A 20,662-nucleotide genomic window follows, 5' to 3' on the forward strand; every position below is an offset into this window, starting at 1 on the left:
AAAGACGACTTGTCTGTATTGGTGCTCACGCAGCAGGATTTGAAGATTTTGGCAGATTAACTAAAAAAATAATAATTAAGGGCAGTCTTTTGACTTGAACTAACCCGGCAAAGCATGCTAAAAACACTACAGGCACCTAATTGGAAACCACACACAATAATTCTCTGAATGTTTTCCACAGGCAGAATAGAATAGAATAGAATAGAATAGAATAGAATAGAATAGAATAGAATAGAATAGAATAGAATAAAAAATGAAATGAAATAAAATTAAATTAAATAAAATAAGTCTTTTTTGAAGACTTTAGTTACAATCAGTTTCATGTCAAAAGTTTGAGTATAAATAAAATGAAAAATACAAATAATAAAATAATGCCAAACACATAACAAAATGACTTTTTAAACTAAAAAAAAACTAATTTAACTGAAAACTGAAAATATAAAAATAAAAGCTAATTCTAAAATATTTATAAATACGACTTTAATAGTATATATACGCTAAATAGTATATGATAATATACTATAATGATATTATGATATAATTATATAATAATATACTATAATATATAAAAACATTGTTAATTTTTGAAGACACTCAGTTTCAGGTAAAAAGTTTGAGTATAAAATAATAATAAAAAAACGAAAAATAACAAATTTAATTTAATTTAATTTAATTTAATTTAATTTAATTTAATTTAATTTAATTTAATTTAATTTAATTTAATTTAATTTAATTTAATTTAATTTAATTGATGCTTAATGCTACACAAATATTGATTTTGACTCTACTAAAGCATAAAAATACCATAATCTGTTTGCAGATATTTAAGAAACATGCTAAGTTAACATATTTGTTTATCTGATAAAACAATGGTTATTCTCCTTTGAAAATGTGTGGTCCAGGCCGGAATGACGGTGTTTGTTTTGGTTTGTGAAATCCGCTCACTGCCAGTTCACCCAATTGTATTTCGATATATTTTTTTTTGCCAGTTGGCAGAAAACGCAGCATATTTCATTTCGTTCATCGTCAAGTGCGCTCGTTCCTGTTTGTGTCGTCAATATGGCAACCTGGTGAGCTATTGGCCTTGCTTAGTTTTTAACTATAGAGACTCTAAAAAGGATTTTTTGATTATGAGGGAGAGGGAGGGATTGTGGAATGACGCAAGCCAGATTCAAACCTGCATCACCTGCATGAGCACCCAATTCCATCATGGATCCTAACCACTAGGCCATGGGTCTGACATACTTACCTTGCTTGTAACACAAAAAGTTACGTTTTAATATGGTCCTGGATAATCTCACCTGTATGAGTAAGGCAGCTGAAGAGCTCTGAGACGGAGCTCCACGGTCTGCGGCAGTGACGGTGAAGCTGTACTCTGCTTTTTCAGCTCGCCTCAGGGGGGACGAGGAACGCAGCTCTCCGGTGTTTGGGTTCAAGGAGAAACGTTCCGCTCTGGAGCCTAAAAAGCAAGGACAAATGGAAGCATAAATATAGACAAATATGGTAGCATAATTATCCATACAATACATCACATTGGGCACAAAGATAACTGTAAGGACATATGTTTATGTTTTGCAGTTATACCTTTTTGCAATAACATCCTCTGGCAATAAGAAGACCCAAAAATTATTCTATATATATATTTTAGACTTTTGCTTACCTGATAATGAGTAGAAAATAGTGCCATTCTCTCCCTCATCTGGGTCTTTGGCGTGTAGAGTTCCTAATAAAGAACCGGCAGGAAGACCCTCCTGAACCTGGAAAACATCAAGCAAGTTTTTTAAACAACACAGTCTGGCTGCTTTTCTACTTGATACAAACAACTTCAAGAGCGGGAACAAATCCAAGGTCACATAAACAATTTTTGAAAGATATTATGTACAGACGTAATGATGTTTTTATGATGTGTGAACTGTGCTTTAATAAACACAAGCACCTATGTTATGACACACTGAGTTAAGGCTTTAAATATAGTCTGTGCCAGTCTGTTTCTTGCCTGAATGAGAATCTCCCTGCCAGGCTGTGTGTGGCTGAATGCTGGCGCGTTGTCGTTCTCATCCAGCACTGTGATATGGGCTGTTCCAGTGGCACTGCGTGGAGGAGTACCACCATCCTGAACCACCACGATGAGCTGATAACTGGACTGATGCTCACGGTCCAGAGCCGCTCTGGTACTGATTTCACCTACATGTGAAATGTTTGAGTCAGTCAGAATACTCAGTCTAGAATGCTGCAATTGATTTTTAGTGTAGTTTTTGTACAAAATAAAATGATACAAATCTAATCTAAAATAATTTAAAAAACATTTTCTTATAAAGCTGAAATAAATATATAGATTATATTATTATATTATAGTATTTATAAATATAAATATTAGAAAAAAAAATAGTCTTTGCAGCTAACTGAAATAAAACTGAACTAAAATTAGTTTGAAGTACTAAAATTAAAAAAAAAAAAATCTAAATAGAAATACGAAAAATCAACAATTAAATGCTAAAAATAAAAATGACAAAAGCATATTACAAAATAACTGAAAACCTCAAAATATAAAATAAAATCTAATTTTATCTAATTTTAAACAATAAGAGTATACAGTATGTAAATAATACTAAAATAATACTTGATTTTTGAATACCTTAGTTGCACTGAGTTGATGGTCAAAGGTTTAGAGTATACAGAGGGCTTTTCAACCATGCCCAGAAGGTAATAAACAAAAAACAAACAATAAACAAAACAAAACGAAAAAACAAAACTGTTTCTTTCTGCTTTCTAAAACTGGAATCTTTCCTGTTGGATATAATAATTGTGATTATTTTAGTTTATTGATAGGCATAGTTTTGTTTTTCTACAGAGGAATTACATTTAACAGTACTTTTAACAGTGGGTAGAAAAAAATAATTTTTCAGACAATAAATGGGTCTCACACTATAAATAGCTGCCTTTTTAGGAAACAAATTTGCTATCAAAAAGCTTGAAAATCCCTCATCTAAAACATTTCCTAAATGTATAAATAACAAATGTCTTTGCAGATTCGGATTGTGTTCCAGCTCACCAGTGTGGGAATTGATTTGGAAGTAGCGATCCGTGTGGAGTAATCTGTACGTAAGGCGGCTGTTGAGACCAGCGTCGCGGTCGGTAGCAGACACCCTCCCGAAACCAGTTCCCGCAGGCAAGTTCTCTCTCACTGCCAAGAACACCCTCTCCTGAGAGAAACGAGGAGAATTATCATTCTCATCCGTGACGGAAACTCTCACTGTCGCGCTGCCGGTCTTCCCCATCTGACCGCTTCCGTAAGTGGCAAGCACAGTTAACAGGTAGATATCCTTGGCCTCACGGTCCAAAGCACTCTTAACAAACAGCCATCCACTGTCCGGGGCAATCCCAAAGCCTGCCGCGTCCCCATCAGGCCGGAGCCGGTATGCCAGTGTGGAAGCTGGTGTGGAGCCTTTGGACGTCCCTCCATTTCCATTGGGGTCTCTACTGAGTGCCCGGACCTGTAAGAAGTTGGTGTTGAGTGGTGTGTTCTCCTTCAGCTCCACACGGTACGTCATCGTGTCAAACACAGGACCCTGGTCGTTCTCCGCCTGGATGTGGACCACCAGGCTGAACGTAGCGCTGAGCTGAGGCGCGCCGCTGTCTTTCGCGATCACTTGAAGGTCGTAGCGAGGTACGCTGTCGTACGACAGACTCCCAATTAGCCGGATTTCCCCACTGCTGCGCTCCACCCCAAACGTGCGCTGCCCTCCGGCCGACATCAGGTCAAAGCTCAGCTGTCCGTTAGGGCCAGAGTCGCGGTCCTCCGCCTGCACGCGGTACACCACGGTACCCATTTTTGTGGCTTCTGGTAGGAGCAGAGACTCAGAGGATGATGGGGAAAATATGGGGGCGTTATCGTTCACATCTGCAATGGTGACCCGAACACGAGTCTCTCCAAAAGCTGGAGGGGAACCGCTGCGTGCTTGAACTTCCAAGTCGAAAAAGGGTCGTGACTCGTGGTCCAAAGGAAGGCTTGTTCTGAGCGCTCCAGTTTCTGGATCGACCATGAAATAGCCATCTGGATCCCCAGCAGAGATAGCGTAGGTGACATCCTTAGAGACTCCTGGAGCGAGAGAGAGAGATGGGAAAAGATTTATAAGCAGTGATTTAGCAGATGATTTAATCTAAAGTGACTTTCTAAACTTATTACAAGGACAGTTTCTTGAAGAAACACAAGGTAGTGATTCATGGATCATCCCTCGAGTCATCCAAACCTGCAACTATTTGGTTATAAACTAGTGCTGAAAAAAATCGATTATTCATGATTAATCACATCCAAAATAAACGTTTGTATTCACATTATATATGTGTGTGTGTACTGTGTATATTTACATGTATAAATAAATACACACACATATATATGTATACAGTATATTTAAGTAATATGTACATGTACATATACTATATTCATATTTATGTATTATTTATGTTATGTAAAATTATAACTATATATTACATATATTTCTTTAATATTGATATTTATTTATGTATATTTATATATACACAGTACACACACATATTATGTAAACACAAACTTTTATTTTGGATGCACTATTAAAAACACAAATTTTTAAATTATGCTCATCAAGGCTGCATTTATTTGATTAAACACATTGTGAAATTTTACCATAATTTAAACTGCTTTCTATTGTAACATATTTTAAAATGTAATTCATTCTTTTGTTGCATTTTCAACAGTCATTACTGCAGTCTTCAGTGTCTTTCTAATGTACTTATTTGCTGCTCAAGAAACATTTCTTTTTATTATCAATGTTGAAAATCGTTAACTGCTATTTAATATTTTTGCAAAAACTGCAAACTGCAAAAAACTCGAAAACATTTTTCAAGATTCTTTAATTAATCTTTTATGCATCCTTGCAGAATGAAATAATATTCATTTCTTAAAAAAATTATTATATCAGATTATATTGGATATATATCATGTTTTATTGGTACTTAATTGAGCATGCCTATATTCGCTATTTTCACATTTCCCCAATTATTATTTACTTATTCCCTAATTATTAAAGTAATAAAAAAACACCATAAGTCTTTAGCAAAACTCAACATTTACATTTTTCATATTGTACATTATAATGGTGTGTTGCCTAAAATCACTTTAATAACTTTAATGACATGAGTGTTTTAGTTAAAATTTATTTAGATAAAATACTATCAATTGTTAATAATGGCCATTTATTAGTTATCAGCCATACTTGAATGTAATTATCGGCTTATCAGTATCAGCCAGAATTGTAATATCAGTGCTTTCCTAGTACAGACAGGTACATCCTATAGAATTGCCCATTATTTTTCATTAAACATCCCTACGATATGTCTGTGCTATCAGAGAATATACATCAACAAATAATAATTTCCAGCAACATGAGGTAGAGTGGAATCAGTGATGGATGTGCCTGTTTAATGAGGTTCACTCTGCAGCTGCTGCTCTATTTGCACAACTGGCTCAGCGAGAGTGAAAATATTCCCTATCAGGCTTTTCAGCACCCTTGACTGTCTCACAGCCTCAGAGAGCCGTAGCACTGAGGTTAGCAGAGCTATGCGAAAGTATGCAGCAACACATGGCTACTTATTTTAGTTTATTTTTAGACAATATAATGGTAATTCCAAGAAGACGTAACATGGAAAAAGCTGAAACTAACCATTCCTGCCGCTGGCCCTCACTACGCCAACCTCAGTACCCCGGAGCACGTCCTCAGACACGGTGAAGAAGTACTGCGTCTGCTCGAACACCGGAGGCGCCACTGAGCCGGCCACAACGCTGATGTTCACTCTAGCATTGACAGGTGCTGTGAGACCGCCTCCGTCCCGTGCTGTGATCACCATGGTGATGACAGAGTTGGCCTTTCCATGCAGCGAGCGTGACAGAGAGATCACACCTAACAGACAAAAAATATAGTGGGAATGGAATTAAACGAGATATACGATTAAGCCTGAAGACTGTGAAAATTAAAGATGAGGATACGGATGAGCAAATTTGCTCAGCCTTTTTTCAACCTGGGGCAAATTTGCTCATAATATTTATTGTTCCTTAAAGAAAGTCATAAGAGCTTTTCAAAGTCAAATATACGATTAAGCCTGAAGACTGTGAAAATTAAAGATGAGGATACGGATGAGCAAAATTTGGGGGTGATATACGATTAAGCCTGAAGTATGTGTATATTTATGATTAGGTACTAAATATATTAATTAATATAAAAGTTTTATATAAATTTTATATAAACGTCACATCAATTTATCTTATATGTATGCATGTATGTTTGTATGTAGATAGATAGAATAAAATAAAATATCTAACAATAAAATAAAATACATAAAGACATAAATGCAGCTTAAATTAAAATAAAGAAATATATAAAATCATGTATAAAATATATAAACATAACATAACATAAAATGCATAAACATAATCTATATAATATATAAACATAAAGCAAAAATTTTTTTTTTCACTTAGTTGAATCATTTCTTAATTTTATTTAGTTCTACTTGATGTACTAAAATAACTAAAATAAAAATAAAACTAATAAAAACTATAACTAAAATAAAAATCTGTAAAAACTATATACATGTATATACACTATTCTGTATATAAATATTTAGAAGCAAAAAAAACAAAACAAAAACTAATAAAAAAAGACGAGCACAAAAATATGACCAAAACTACAATAGTATCTATCTATCTATATATAATCATTTAATAGTTTAATTGATTTAAATACCTGTGTCTTTGTTGAGGGTAAAGAAATTGGATCCTCCATCAGGCACAGTGTGATATGTCACTTTACCATTTGCACCAGCATCTGGGTCGTGGGCCGTTACCCTGACAACGGAGGTCCCGGGCATGCTCTGTGTGCTTAAGCTGACGGCGTAGTTCACAGGGTAGAATGTCGGCCTGTTGTCATTAATGTCCACCAGTGACACCTTCACAGAGGCCGAGGATGTAAGGCCTCCCTGCGGGAAAAGATCATATCATATTACTGATGATAACGACGACAGGACTGTAGATACTGTCCCACTACTGTCTAATCTATCTGGATGATTTCTGGTGTGTAATAATGCAGAAGAAAACCTCACAGTGGCATATAATTGCCTTTCCAGGTTATGGGGGGCCAGTGAGCTGTAGTATGCTGTGTAGTGGGCTGTTCGCTCATCACAGCCAGCATTTTATGGCTGCATTAATAATTGAAATGGGAAACAAAGCGGGCCACTGCTAGCAGCTTATAAAGGGAAATAGCGTGAGTGTGTGTGTATGTACAGCAGTGTGCCCCTGGGACACTGTGCTTTATTGCCTTTTCATTTACAACAGCTCATGATTGTTGTTACTGGCAACTAAGTGAAGACAGGATTGAGTAGGGCATGTGACTGGGCATCTAGGTGCTACACGATAGAAGTAATGGTGTTTTTTTTTTAAATCAACCTTTATGCTTCGGAATTGAGTTTTAAAGGGTTTTCAGCTCTTAAAGCTGCAGTGTATAAATTTCCAAATGAAACAGGTTTCTCAAACACTTAAAAAGCATATTAAATGTATTAATGACCAACAATTTTGCCAAGTGGTCTCACACTTTTGGAGCCCAACATACAATGTGGGCCTTACAGCAATTTTGTGTGTTGAGTTTAAAATCAACAAACAGCGTTTGTGGCATAATGTTGATTACCACCAAAAAAAAACAAAAAAAAAAATTAAAATTCTTGGTGAGACCAGTGTTATTTTAGTAATATTTATATACCATTATAGCATTTCTGAATATTTTGAATTCACTTTTACTTTTACATCTTTATTTTTCATTTTAGTTTTAATAATTTTGTTCTGTGCTTTTCAAGTATTAGTTTGTTTTTATTATTATTATTATTATTATTATTATTATTATTATTTATTGCTATATACTGTTACATTAATTTATTTTTACTTCAGTTTTAGTTTTAGTATTTTTTGTAATTCATCTTTATTTATTTAAATTTCAATTAGTTGCCAAGGGAACATTTCAAAACTTTCATTTTTCATCTAATATTTATGTTTATTTCTGATCTATTTAAATATTCTACATCTATTAAAAAAGGAAGTGAATGGGGCCAGTGTTAAAATATTTATATCTTATTTAAGCTTTATTTAAAAATACTACAGCTACTAAAAACAGAAGTGAATGGGTCCAGTTTTAAAAGACTCACGGTTTCAAAATTGTTGCTAAAAGATGTTAACAATATGCAAGTAATATGAGTGCTGACATGATTTTAGTGTGAAAAACATGTACAGTTATTCCCATATTTACAATTCCATTGCCATGGCAACATAACACCAAAAACCCTAAAAGACTATAAGAATTATAAGAACAATGTCATAGCTCAAATAACACATTTAGCAGATTAATTAATGTGTTTTCATAAAATTATAAGCATCACATTTCTGGTCTTAAATCCTCTAAAAATTGGCCCCACTCACTTCCACAGTAAGTAGCTCACCATAAAGTTGAATAAAATTTTTGGTAACACTTTACTTAAAGCTATTATGTATAATGCATTATAAACGGTTACTAAAGTGTATAATGCCTTAGAATAATTCATAATGTGCACTGTAATACATTATATCTTGTCGTAAATAATTACAACTGAATTTCAAATTCATCAATGAATTGATAAGTGTTATAATATATTGACTGGTTACAATTATTAATGAGACTGCACAATAAGGTACATTTACAAGGCATAATTAATGCATTAAAATGACTTTTATAATGGATTATACATAAAGGCTACAAACGTCGACTGAGCCCAGAGTATTCCTGTGCGAGGGAGGTACAAACTCATTCCCTCACCCCATCCGTTGCAGTGACAGTGAAGTCGAAACTCTCCGATCCCTCGTCTCGATCCAGAGCCACACTAGTGCAGATCTGTCCAGTCTCCTTATTGATGGTGAACTGGCTGGATGGAGCGCTAGCGGGCCCGGATCCAATCGAGTACATAATGGTCCCAAATGACCCGCCATCTGCATCGTCTGCTTTTACCTGTGGAGCCCAAACACAGAGAATGTTGTCAGAATTATGGTCGACTGACGTCATAAACCCTCGTCTCCAGAGAGCACAAGAAGATCAGATTCAGAGGTCTTAATATGTTTTCATTAAAATAATTAATCAACAATGCTGAAACTTCAGTATAGCCCCATTAAATAACCAAGACACTCCAGACATAAATCCCCATCCCTTTGTATTTTCTTTCCCTCTGTCCTCTAGCTGATTGTACCATGGATTTACTGCCAGCCGGTCTGTTCTTGGCCACACCTGACTCATCAATCTCTCACAGTAGAGTGGGAAAACAAGAGAAGGCAGAGAGAGAGCAGCAGGGATGAAAAGTGTCTCCACTCTACGACTCCCTGCCCTTGAATGCCTGGGTGAATGTCTATGGAAAGACGGCCACTCTTGCTGAGAGATGGAGACTCTAAGGAGTAATGAGGTGGAGGTAACTCAGCATTAGCTTCTCGTAGTGAAGGACGTCACGACTGATACAAGCGGAAAATTCTGGCCTTGTGTTCGGGAAGGGCTTTGGCCAATTTACGGTGACATTAATGTGAGGACAGAAGCGTAGATTCCTCAAATGCATACCATATGCAGCCATACAATACTGTTTTCATGAGGGACAAATGTTACTGAGAGAATTCGGCGTATTCTCAGGAGATTTCAGGGACTGTTGCTGGAGTTACTGAAGGTTATAGGAAAGGGGAAAATGTATTGGATCTCTTTCCTCTATGCTTCCACAAATCATAAAAGCCTTTGTTTGTCTGGGCATGTTGCCCTCTCAGTGCGCTGGTTTCTGTAAAGCACCTCAATGATATGTTGGTGATATGACCAACTTAAAGGGTGGAAAGCAAGGGAAATGTGTAAGAGACAAAAGTTTTCTTTTCTTTTTTTAATGGGGGGGTGCAGAGGAAGGAGTCAAAGGTAACTTGATTAAATATACAGCCATCCAAAAGTTTGCTGTCATTAATTTATATTTTTAGTATGCAAGTGTGTATTAAATTAATCAAAAATGAAAGTAACAACTTTTAGACTGTTGAGATCAGGTTAAATTCATACTAACTGAACACACCAGGAGAAATTTCTCTCAAATCTTGGCCAACAGTTCATATATAATCATTAGGAAGATATTAAGTAAGGGATAATATACACTCAGCTGGTCATTATCACAATATAAACCCAGACAGGGGGATCAGGAGCCTCGTATCACCCTGAAGGGGTTTATTTAGTGATAATGACCATCTGACTGTGCGTTATCCTCCTTATTACACAGCTACTTATCAAATAAGTAAACAAATGCAATTAAACATTGACATAATTTCATTATTTAAAAGAAAGAGACTGCAGAATGATACAAGAGACATAAAATGCAGCCGCCTGGCAAAACAGACAATTATCGTTTAATGGTCATTAAACAGAAAATATTTCACTGCAGAAAGTGACCAGTCAGAATCAAGCATTCCAGAGAGCCATGAAATGCAGAATTATGGTTTATGAAAATTGCTGTTTTGAAGCTAGTAAATCAGCTGAACTCATAATACAGTTAAAAGAAACCGCACTCACATTTTTACACACACCAACACAGATAATCTTCATATTGTCACGGCCGTATAACTGCAGCTGTACAGCTGATTCACATTACGGTCCTGACATGGTAAAGCAGAGGCGAGAAGCCATACAGGACTCAGGAATCTCAGGCCCTCACTCAACAGGGCGCCTGCTACCGGAAAGGTTGAGGTCACGACCCCTCAACTTTGCTTTATGCAGTGACCTCTCGCCCACCATGACGCACTCTGTAAACAAAATTACTCTGGTGGTCCACAAACCTTCCCATTCATCAACTCCAGAAAGACCTGAAGACCCTAGTGCCTGTAACACAACAAAGGGCTCCTTGCAAAACATTAAGGGGAAATGACCTTTGACTCTGCCGAGCTTGCAAATATTTAATACGGTCGACTCTGGAAGAAGTGTCATAACGTTGCTTGGTGTCATTTATGAGGATTGTAAAAAAAAAAAAACTTTTTTATGAGATCTAGAGGATATGATATCTGGCCAAAATAGCAAAGTCAGGCAACTATTCTTTATAGATACTGAAGGTTATTATTATTTTTTTTTTCAATATCCATTCCAATAATAATATCTTGTGAAAACAGGAAGTATAAAGGCTGCAAGATGATTGTCCTGTTTAGGTGTCAGCTGTTACCAAAATCCTCAGTAAATCTCATTCTAGTTACTAGAAAATGTAAAATGTATAAATTGCCAAATATTCCAATATTTATCATGTTGTTTTTTGTTGTACTGCATTTAAAATTTTTCAAATAAATTGATTTAAATGAAAAACAAAATAAAATACAAAAATGTGCAAAAATGTTGCAAAATCCTCATTACTAAATTTTTAGATTTAAAAAAATATAGATCAATACACACACATATATATATATATATATATATATAAGACAAACTGATTAAAATAAGAACATTCTCATTAATTATAATGCATTTTTATTACTAAAACTAATATAAATAGCAAAGTATTTATAATTTTTGTGTTGTACTGAAAAAAATATAATTGTTTAAATAAATAGATGTTAATAAAAATACAAGTAAAAAACATTTGTGCAATGCACAAAGTATTTATATATGACAAGATACAGTTTTGTTGTATTGCCTTTACAAATATTTAAATAAATACATTCAAATAAAAATAAACTCTAATTTATTTTACTACAATTCAAATATCTTATTTCTATTTTAAAAAAAATCATACTCAAATATTTATACATTACCTTTGAGAATGATGAGAATTAAAAAATAAAAGTCAAAAGAAAAACATCTGGATGCATTATGGTAATAAGAATGGTATTTCTTTTTTGCATTACAGTTGCATCTCAGCTTGATATTGGAAAGGAAAAGCAAGTCAGTTTGTCTTTAAAATCTGAAATGGGAAAACTTTAGGTGTAATTATTACAAATCAAAATCAAAACACCTGTTTAGAGAATGCTGTCCACATTTCACAATGCATTCCCACATGCACTTTATCTACCATTCTGGAACGCTGTAGCAGTTTGCTGTGGTGTTCTGTTATGACGGGAATACTTCTAGTGTGCAGTGATAGACCAACAGGTGAATTTCTGCTGTGGCTGACGTGTCCTGAGGAGCCAGATGGTGATGGAGCCAGATCTCAGTCCAAATGAGAGCACCGCTGCTCATGCTCTGCTCTGCAGTGGTCAACTCTTTTCCATCTGTTTTTCCCATTACCGCTGTTATTTCCTGTTGGGATTATGTGTGGTGAAATACTATCTTTCTGACAAATCAAAGCCCCATGTTTGCCTGTGTTCTTGGGATATTTGGGTAAAGTGGGTGGGATTAAGCACCTGCAATAATGACTTGTCCTGGGACGCTGTGGTAGCCAGGCCTCGCTCTCAGGACGCTGATAGAAATGACAAGTCTAGCCCACCTGGTGAGTATGACCTCTACACTACCCCATTTTTCAGAGCAGACTAGAGCCAATCATTTATATTGTATTAAAGAATTAGAAAAAAAGGAATAAGATTTAAACATCAAGAGAGATTGTGGTTAAGCTGTGGATGATTGGATCAGGTGTGTGGGGTAATGGGGCATGAGGGTTCAGAGAATGTGTGTGTTTGAGAGGTTGGGAGGGTGGCACAAATCTCAAACTGATATGAGACCAGTGTTAAGAAGTCTCCTTCGTTAAACAAGGTGCAGGTGAAAAAAGCATTAAGGGGCCCGGTAAGGAGTTGATAATGAAAGGACATCCACTGTTCACACTCACTGACATTGCACAAAATCTGCATGTAATTTAGTGGGAAAAATACAAGCACATGTTTGCTCTCCTAAATAGATATTTATTTTCTTATAAATGAAACTACTAAATGAAAGAAATTTATAAAAAAAGAACATTATCAAAGGTTGTCAATAATATAATGCATAATTTATATGATTTATTTATCATTTAACTATGCAATTGTTTATAAACAATGAATTCAGATGTATTAAATTAACATTTATTAACAATTAACAACTACAAACAATTAAATAAACTAATTATATGTATAATAATGTATAACATATGTGATTTATTTAGTTTTAATATGATAAATTATGCAATTTTTAATAAATAAATTAATTATATTTATATAATGTATAATTTATATTATTATTTTATTATTTAATTGTGTAATTGTTAATTTTTATATATATATATATATATATATATATATACATACAGTATATATATATATATATATATATATACACACAAACACACACACACACATACACATTACATTTGACAATTAATAATAAAAAATAATATAAACAAATATATATAAACAAATAATTGAATAAGAAATAATACATGAAATTGTATATTTTTATTTATTGATTTAATTATCCATAAATAGAGTTTGCACGCTTCACAAGAGATAAAAAAAGAAGGTCAGCGAGTCTGCAGACTGAAAGTGGGCCATCTAGATTTCCTGCTCACTCATCAATGGCAATTAAGTGTAAAGCCGTACAGTATTTCTGCACACGTGCAATAATACATCTTCCATTCTGGCATCAATCAATCCGACAGTCCTGACGAGAGGCAGAATTCCCATCTGCATCACTCCATTCCTTATTCATCAATAAATTAAACGACAGACTCTGAGGGCTTCTCAGCGTTGCAAGCAACAAATCACTATCTTGCTACGCTTTTCACAGCAGATCAATACTGTCGAGACACATACAGCCCACAACAAGCAACTAGAACTTTCAACCACCACTTAGTCTTTCTGTTGTTACTGAACTCGACTTGTGTGAAAGCACTGCAATAATTCTGTCTGGATGAAAAGAGTCTCATCCATTCCCTATCCAAACTTCTTTTGGGACAAACAAACGCTAATAGGACTTAACACCATACGCCGTAATTCATCGCTTTCTTGGGTTGCAGACATCTCAAGAGCCTGATCTCTGCCATAATAACTAACCAGATGAACTCTGATTAAAGGAGAAAATCTGTAATTGAAGGGCTGCATGTACTGTATGATCATGCGGTAGATGTTTTCCATTAAAACCTCTCAAAAACTGGCGCAAAAAATAATGAGTCATGAAACAGCAGTTTCTTATTAGTCTTATTATTCTTATTAAGTTAAATTTATCTTGACCTACATAACTGAATTTATCTCCGCAACTAAAGTGCAATATATTTTTTTCGCCTGGTGCCGCCCCACTGCACCCCATATTATAAAGTTAAGACCCTGACAGGAAAAATTACATCCCAGACAAATGCAACTACAAAAAACATACAGCAAAATATGTGTGCATTTACGAGGTTATTTAGATAGATTTCTAGAACATCTTAACATGCATTAAACAAGCTCTATAAATATATGTAAATATATAAAATACCATCGATGAGTGATTGCACTACACTGTAAATGTCTTTTGGGGTCAAACGGTTTAATTTCCTAAATTCTAGTAGCTATTTCAAGCTGACAAATGTCTACGTATGTGAAATTTATAGAGCAAACAACAACAAAACTGCCTGATGTCTTAGGTCACTGCAGTTTTACAAGAGCAATAAATGGTTTGTTATTCCATTGCTTACAGTCTCTAACATGTGGTCTAAATTATTCATCTTTGAGTTTATCTCTTGCTAGCATCCAATGTCAAGAGGTTGATGCTGTAATTTATCTGCGTTTTTACTGAAGGCAAAACACTGAAGCCATGAACCCATTGACCCAAACACAGGCACACACAAACAATTTCAGATAAGACAACAGATCTTTTACAGGTCACTGCTTGTCCAACAGGAAAATTTTTGTTATTTTTACATGTTTCAGCAAAGTTATAGAGTTTCTTGCTAATGCACACAACCCTTGATATCTGTAATTCAAGATCACCTGGTTAATCTCCGATTCTTGTTTCATTCCCAAGGGAATCTGCTTCTAAAAATCACAGGGGTTAGAATAAGTAAAAGAATCTACTATTACAAGGTCTCAGGTCTGTATCAAGATAAGCAACAGTGCTTTGGATGTGATTAATTGAGAGCTAAGCTCTGGATGTCCTTTCCTTCGCCGTGACCTTTCTGCCGATCCTTTTCAAAGAGGTTGTGAGAGGCTGTGAGTGGCAGTACGTTTGATTCAAGATGAAATCACGCCTATCTTTAAGTGCTCCCATGTAGACACAGTTTAAATCTAGTCCCTGTTTATCTAGACCAAAACTTATGTGTGGCACAGCAAGCAGTTTTAAGTTATCTAAAAAGTTTAAATTCATAACTTACTTGTGATTTTGTTATAAACCTAAAAGATTTCATCTAAAGAAAATATTTTGAAGAATGTTTTTGTCCATAAAGTGGCAGTCAATGGGATCCAAAATAACAATGGACCCCACTTTCACTGTAGTAACAAAAACACTTTTAAACATGCTTACAAATATCTTTTTAAGAGAAAAACATACAAAAACAAAACAAAGAACAAAAGAAAGAAGGCCATATGTTCAGCAAGATTCTAAGTCCCTTTCTCTCAAACATGAGCTTCTTTTAACCAAAGTTAGTTAAAAATGGACTACTTTGCAGTTTTTTAAAAGACATTATTGATATTTAGATCAATATTTAAACATATTTAAAAAAATTAAGGATTCAACATAGATCTAACAAGGTTTTTTCCCTTTAGGGGAAGGGCCTAGACTCTGTTGATATAGATTGGTTTGGGAATTTAAATATTTTAATATAGCCCGTTCCCTTGGACACATGAATAATGGATGACGGATCATCAAAGATCAATAGAGCTCATAAATCAAAATCCTAACTCGTTCTATTCAATACATGATTTTCCACCACAGAGAGAATGTTTCAGCTATTTTTGTCCTTTGACATTCATTTTATAGAGATCAAAACAAAACAAGACAAAACAAAAACTAAACTAAACTAAAAAATATAACAGATCACAGATAATCAAAGATCAATATAACTCATAAATGAAATCAACTCTCCTATACCACCATATATATATATACTCCAGACTAACCACCAGTCTTATTAATCAATGGGAGCCTTTACTGACATATAGTGTTATGAAGGCCAGACAGAGCCAGTGCCTCCCGCAAATTTGGCAAATGGTAGTTCAAAGAGGAAGTTGGTCTGGCACTCATATGCCAGTGCTAAAATATGAGGTCTATTGTATGAAGTGATGAAAGCGAGGTGGTTACAGTATATTGGAGCATGCCTGTAGCTGTTCTTTGATCCAGGCATGAATCAGCAGACCGCACTGTTCATAAATGCTTTACTGTAAATTAGCGGACTGCAGTGCACATGGACTATTCATTGATTAGTACAAGTAGACCTTTGATCAATACTTCTTATAATGTTGTGCACAGGATGTGACCGGTTGTTTTAATTGGACAGTTTGGGGATAATGATACTAAATATGGAACAACAACAAGGTTTTCATTTATACCAAGTGTTTACTTAATATAAGAAACACATAACCACTATAGCATAAAAACCATAATACCATAATACTGCAAGTATTATACTATATAGACATAACATCCTACTTTATTCAAAGTTATGTTTTGAGAGCAAAAACAGATCTTCATGATTTTACCCTAACATTTTCTCTTTGGTGATTTGATGTGAGGAATATCCCCTAAACAATATTTCATTGAATATAGGAAATTTGTTAGCAATGGCCAGATTAAAATTCTAACAAATCCATAAAAAAATCACATATTAGGAATACAAAAAGCACAAGCCCAGATGCAAACTAAATAAGAAAGAGAAATGCTTCCAGACTCTTTTATAAATGAAAATTCATTACTTTCAGAACACACCATTCTGCCATTAAACTTTCATAAAGACAGCTGTAATTAAGCTGGACAGTGATGGAACGGGGACAGTCCAGAACATTCTCTAAACTGGCAACAGATGAGAGCGGACAGATTCCAACCACTTCTTTTCCTCAATGGATCTGTGTCTCAACAACTGAAAACCGCGCTGGCTGACTCCACTCAGTGCTGTTTGTGTAACACACTGCACCTTTAAGAAAATTTATGGGCAAGAGCATCTCGCTCCGAGGCACTGAGCTATGCATCACTACAGAGAATATAAAAGGCTGTATTTTAGTGGTTTTACAGTGAAGGAAGGGTACAGTGTGGATGTTTTCCTTGCAGCAGCTATTGCAAGATGCCACAAGAGTCTTATTTTCCTTTTACAAGTTTGTGGGATCTGGCTTTGGTCTTCATTCCAGACTTGTGTATGCTTTTGAAGTGTATGCAATGCTTGTTGGTTGCTTCCAATTTGTATTTCATGGCAGAAGTATGTACACAGAAGAGAAAAGCAGAAACATGTTATACATAATTCATTCCTCTACTTTGGCAACTGAGGTTTGGAAACATTTGTATGCTCCATTTAGGGGGCAATGTGCTCAATGGGACATCAGAGGGTATTTTAGAATACACCATTTCTGGCAAATTTAAATAATTTTTTTTATTTTTCTCTTATACAGTCACTTTTCTTTTGTATGAACTGTTAACATGTACCCTAAAATGCACCCGAAGCACATCTACCTTACTATTCCAGGCATTGTAAAGTGGATTCATGGGATTGTTCTGATGGAGCCTGGGGACCAATCCCGTTAAATGCAGGCTGATTAGCATCCCCACTAGGCCTCTAATGAATGTGAGAGAGCCTTGGGAGCTTAAGTTCTCCCAGATCTGGCCAGAGTTCCTCATCAGGTCTGGCCGGGGACAGCAACTCATCTGTACATGCACTGATTATAACCATTTTATGTCATTACCATTTATAAGAGATGAGCATGTCATCACAAGGAAAATATTTCATATATTGTGTAAGGATACATAAGGAAAACTATTTTATATCAGGGTCAGTGACAAATAAGTGGGTCCAAGAAACTTTCTTAGTACATTTCACACTACTGTTCAAATGTCTGAAGCCAGTAATATTTTCTTTTCTTCCTTTCTATTTTTTTTTTTAAGAAATGAATACTTTCATTGAGCATGGCCACACTAAACTGATCAAAAGTGACAGTAAAGAAGGACATTCATAATGTTACAAAATATTTCTATTTCAAATAAATGCTGTTTTTTTAAACGTTCTATTCAACGATTAGATAGTTATAAATTACAAATTATAAATATTTTATAACACAAATAAATAGTTGTTTTAAGTTGTAATAATATTTCAAAATATTACTGTTTTACTGTATTTCTAATCAAATAAATCCAGTCTGGGTGAGCATTAGAGGCTTTCAAAAAATCTTTCCGACCCCAAACTTTTGAATGGTAGTGTACAGTATGTTGTATTTATAAAATTCACAGGGCAGGGGTTGAAAACCAGCTGATAAATGTGCAATTTCTTACCTATATAAAGTTTTCATCTCAATAAAATGCAACATTAAATTGCTGTCTTTATGGGCAAATGTGTAGCACTTGTATAAGGAGTCCTGCAAGGAATTGGATATGTGTGTTTAGACACAGGTTGGATGTCCAAAATCCACATTTGGTAGATCCACATTGGTGGGCCAAACTTGATACGAAAAAATCTGAACTCGTGTTTACACATGTGCAATAAATTCCAATCTCTGTCAGATGTGAGAAAAAAAATCTGATTTTTTGTGCCAGTGTAAATGCAGCCACTGTAGACATTGCTATACTGTAAGAACATGTTCTACCAGGGCAAAAAACAAACCCTTATACTTGAAGCACACGGTAGTTTATGTCGTTTCCTGCCCATAGTTTGAGTACAAACCCATTGATTTATTGATATTATCTCAGTGATGCTGACAAAGTGCAGGCCAGAAACTAAAGGAACGCTGCCTCCTTCTTCCATACATCCCCCAACCCCTGACCTCGAATGGCACGAGCCTCACATCTCAACACTCTTATGGTAAATGATCCCAGCTCTAAGGAAGAGAGAACGAGGATGGGGGTTGGGGGGAGGAAAGAATGGAAGAAACATGGCTTCATGGCACTGCCATCCTAACTTCCCCTCTCGCCGTCTCCTCTCAGATAATGTGGTCTTAATTACGCAGCCGCCCAAAAACCCAAACAACATTAGTGCAGCATAAACTGACACTAATATATAACCTACAATGCTTTTCAACGCAGTCGCCACAGTGACAGCAGCAGCTCAGTCAAACGCCTCACAACAGCTATTCTGGATGAGGGAGGATGGGTTGTGTATGGGAAGGGAGGGGGTGGAGCTAAAGCGTAACAGCCTCTCTGGTCTGGAGGAGTTCAGTGGATAAGCATGATCTGTCAAAGCCCCATAAACATGGGCAGACAAACGGTGTTCTCCCCCAAAAACATGGATGTGCACTCCATACGGTATCACTTTGACTTAAAGGCACAGAGCACCAGGAGTCTTTTAGCTTATTGAGTTATTAAGGTATGCAGGCCTCAGGCAAATCATTCAGAACCCCAAGAGAAGAAATGAAGAAGTTTATGTGGATGTCGATTACAGCATCTGTAAGACTTATTTTAGCCTTTATTTACAGGACTGTAGAGGGCAAATCTGTTACCTTCTGTAACATTACATGAGTCTTTTTAAAGGGATAGTTCACCCAAAAATCTTTTCTTCAGTGGAACACAAAAAGATGATATTTTGAAAACTGTTTTTGTCCATACGATAAGAGTTAATGGACAAACAAAATTAGATCCCACTGACTTGACTGAGATGAGGAGATCTTTTTTGTGTTATTCCAGGTTTTGAATGACATGAAGGTGAGTAAATGATGATTCTTTTGGTGAACTATCCATTTAAAAAGAGTTATAAATAAAATCCAAAGCTTGACAGAGTTGCTGACCTTGAGTTTCCAGACACCCAAACTATAACAGCAAGTTTTGTAATTGTTATAAACAATTTCTGCCGCAGAGTAAATCGCCAGCATCATGATGGGAGACACACTCGTCTGTAAGTTTACAAATTACATACAAGTATCCATCAAGCATAAAGCCACTATGTTAGAGGAAGTACACTGACAGTCACATTTGGCATTGATTATGGCAGCGTCCTCCGTTTCCTGTCACAAATTTTAACCATTGCTGACAAACGGATGATCGGACATGGTTTAGATTTCAACACACGTCTTCAGACATGAAAAACATGGTCTAAATGTCACAAAGCTGAATTCTATTATCATATTATTCTGTCTTTTATAACTGTCCACCATAAGTCCATGTGAATTGCCATTTATGTATTTCTAAAAGATAAAGTAGAAAAACTAAAAGTAGAATTGGTTTGATACTTTGGGAGTTAATCATGATCATAAATATCATGGAGTCAGACTGAATATGAGTCTGCAAAAATAATGGTTAATTACTCTACTGTTCAAATTTTGAGGTCAGTAGGGTTTATTTTTCTTTTCTTTTTTTTTCTTTTTACTCAGCAAGGATGCATTAAATTGATCAAAAGACAAACTTTCTTCATTTGAATAATGTGCAGATGAATAAAGTTTTGTTTTTTAAAGTTGACTGTTTTTATTATAAATCTGTTGCTAATTTCATTAGTATCACATTGTAATTTCACAGTATCTAACTATCTAACTTTACACGCTCCACCTGTAGAGGTACAC

At 35.3% G+C, this 20,662-nt stretch overlaps 1 protein-coding gene across 1 annotated transcript in view; it reads right to left on the reverse strand.

Moving 5' to 3' along the window:
* Positions 1–20,662, reverse strand: part of dchs1b (dachsous cadherin-related 1b) — a 95,823-nt gene that overhangs the window by 15,248 nt on the left and 59,913 nt on the right. The window contains exons 3-9 of the mRNA XM_042732587.1: positions 8,871–9,059; positions 6,780–7,011; positions 5,700–5,936; positions 3,053–4,099; positions 1,997–2,184; positions 1,661–1,757; positions 1,302–1,459 (exon numbers count right to left, since the gene is read on the reverse strand). Of these exons, the coding sequence (XP_042588521.1) occupies positions 1,302–1,459; positions 1,661–1,757; positions 1,997–2,184; positions 3,053–4,099; positions 5,700–5,936; positions 6,780–7,011; positions 8,871–9,059 (2,148 nt within the window). The remainder of the gene's footprint in view (positions 1–1,301; positions 1,460–1,660; positions 1,758–1,996; positions 2,185–3,052; positions 4,100–5,699; positions 5,937–6,779; positions 7,012–8,870; positions 9,060–20,662) is intronic.

Source organism: Cyprinus carpio, chromosome B10 (genome assembly GCF_018340385.1).
Source record: "Cyprinus carpio isolate SPL01 chromosome B10, ASM1834038v1, whole genome shotgun sequence".
Taxonomy (NCBI): Eukaryota; Metazoa; Chordata; class Actinopteri; order Cypriniformes; family Cyprinidae; genus Cyprinus; species Cyprinus carpio.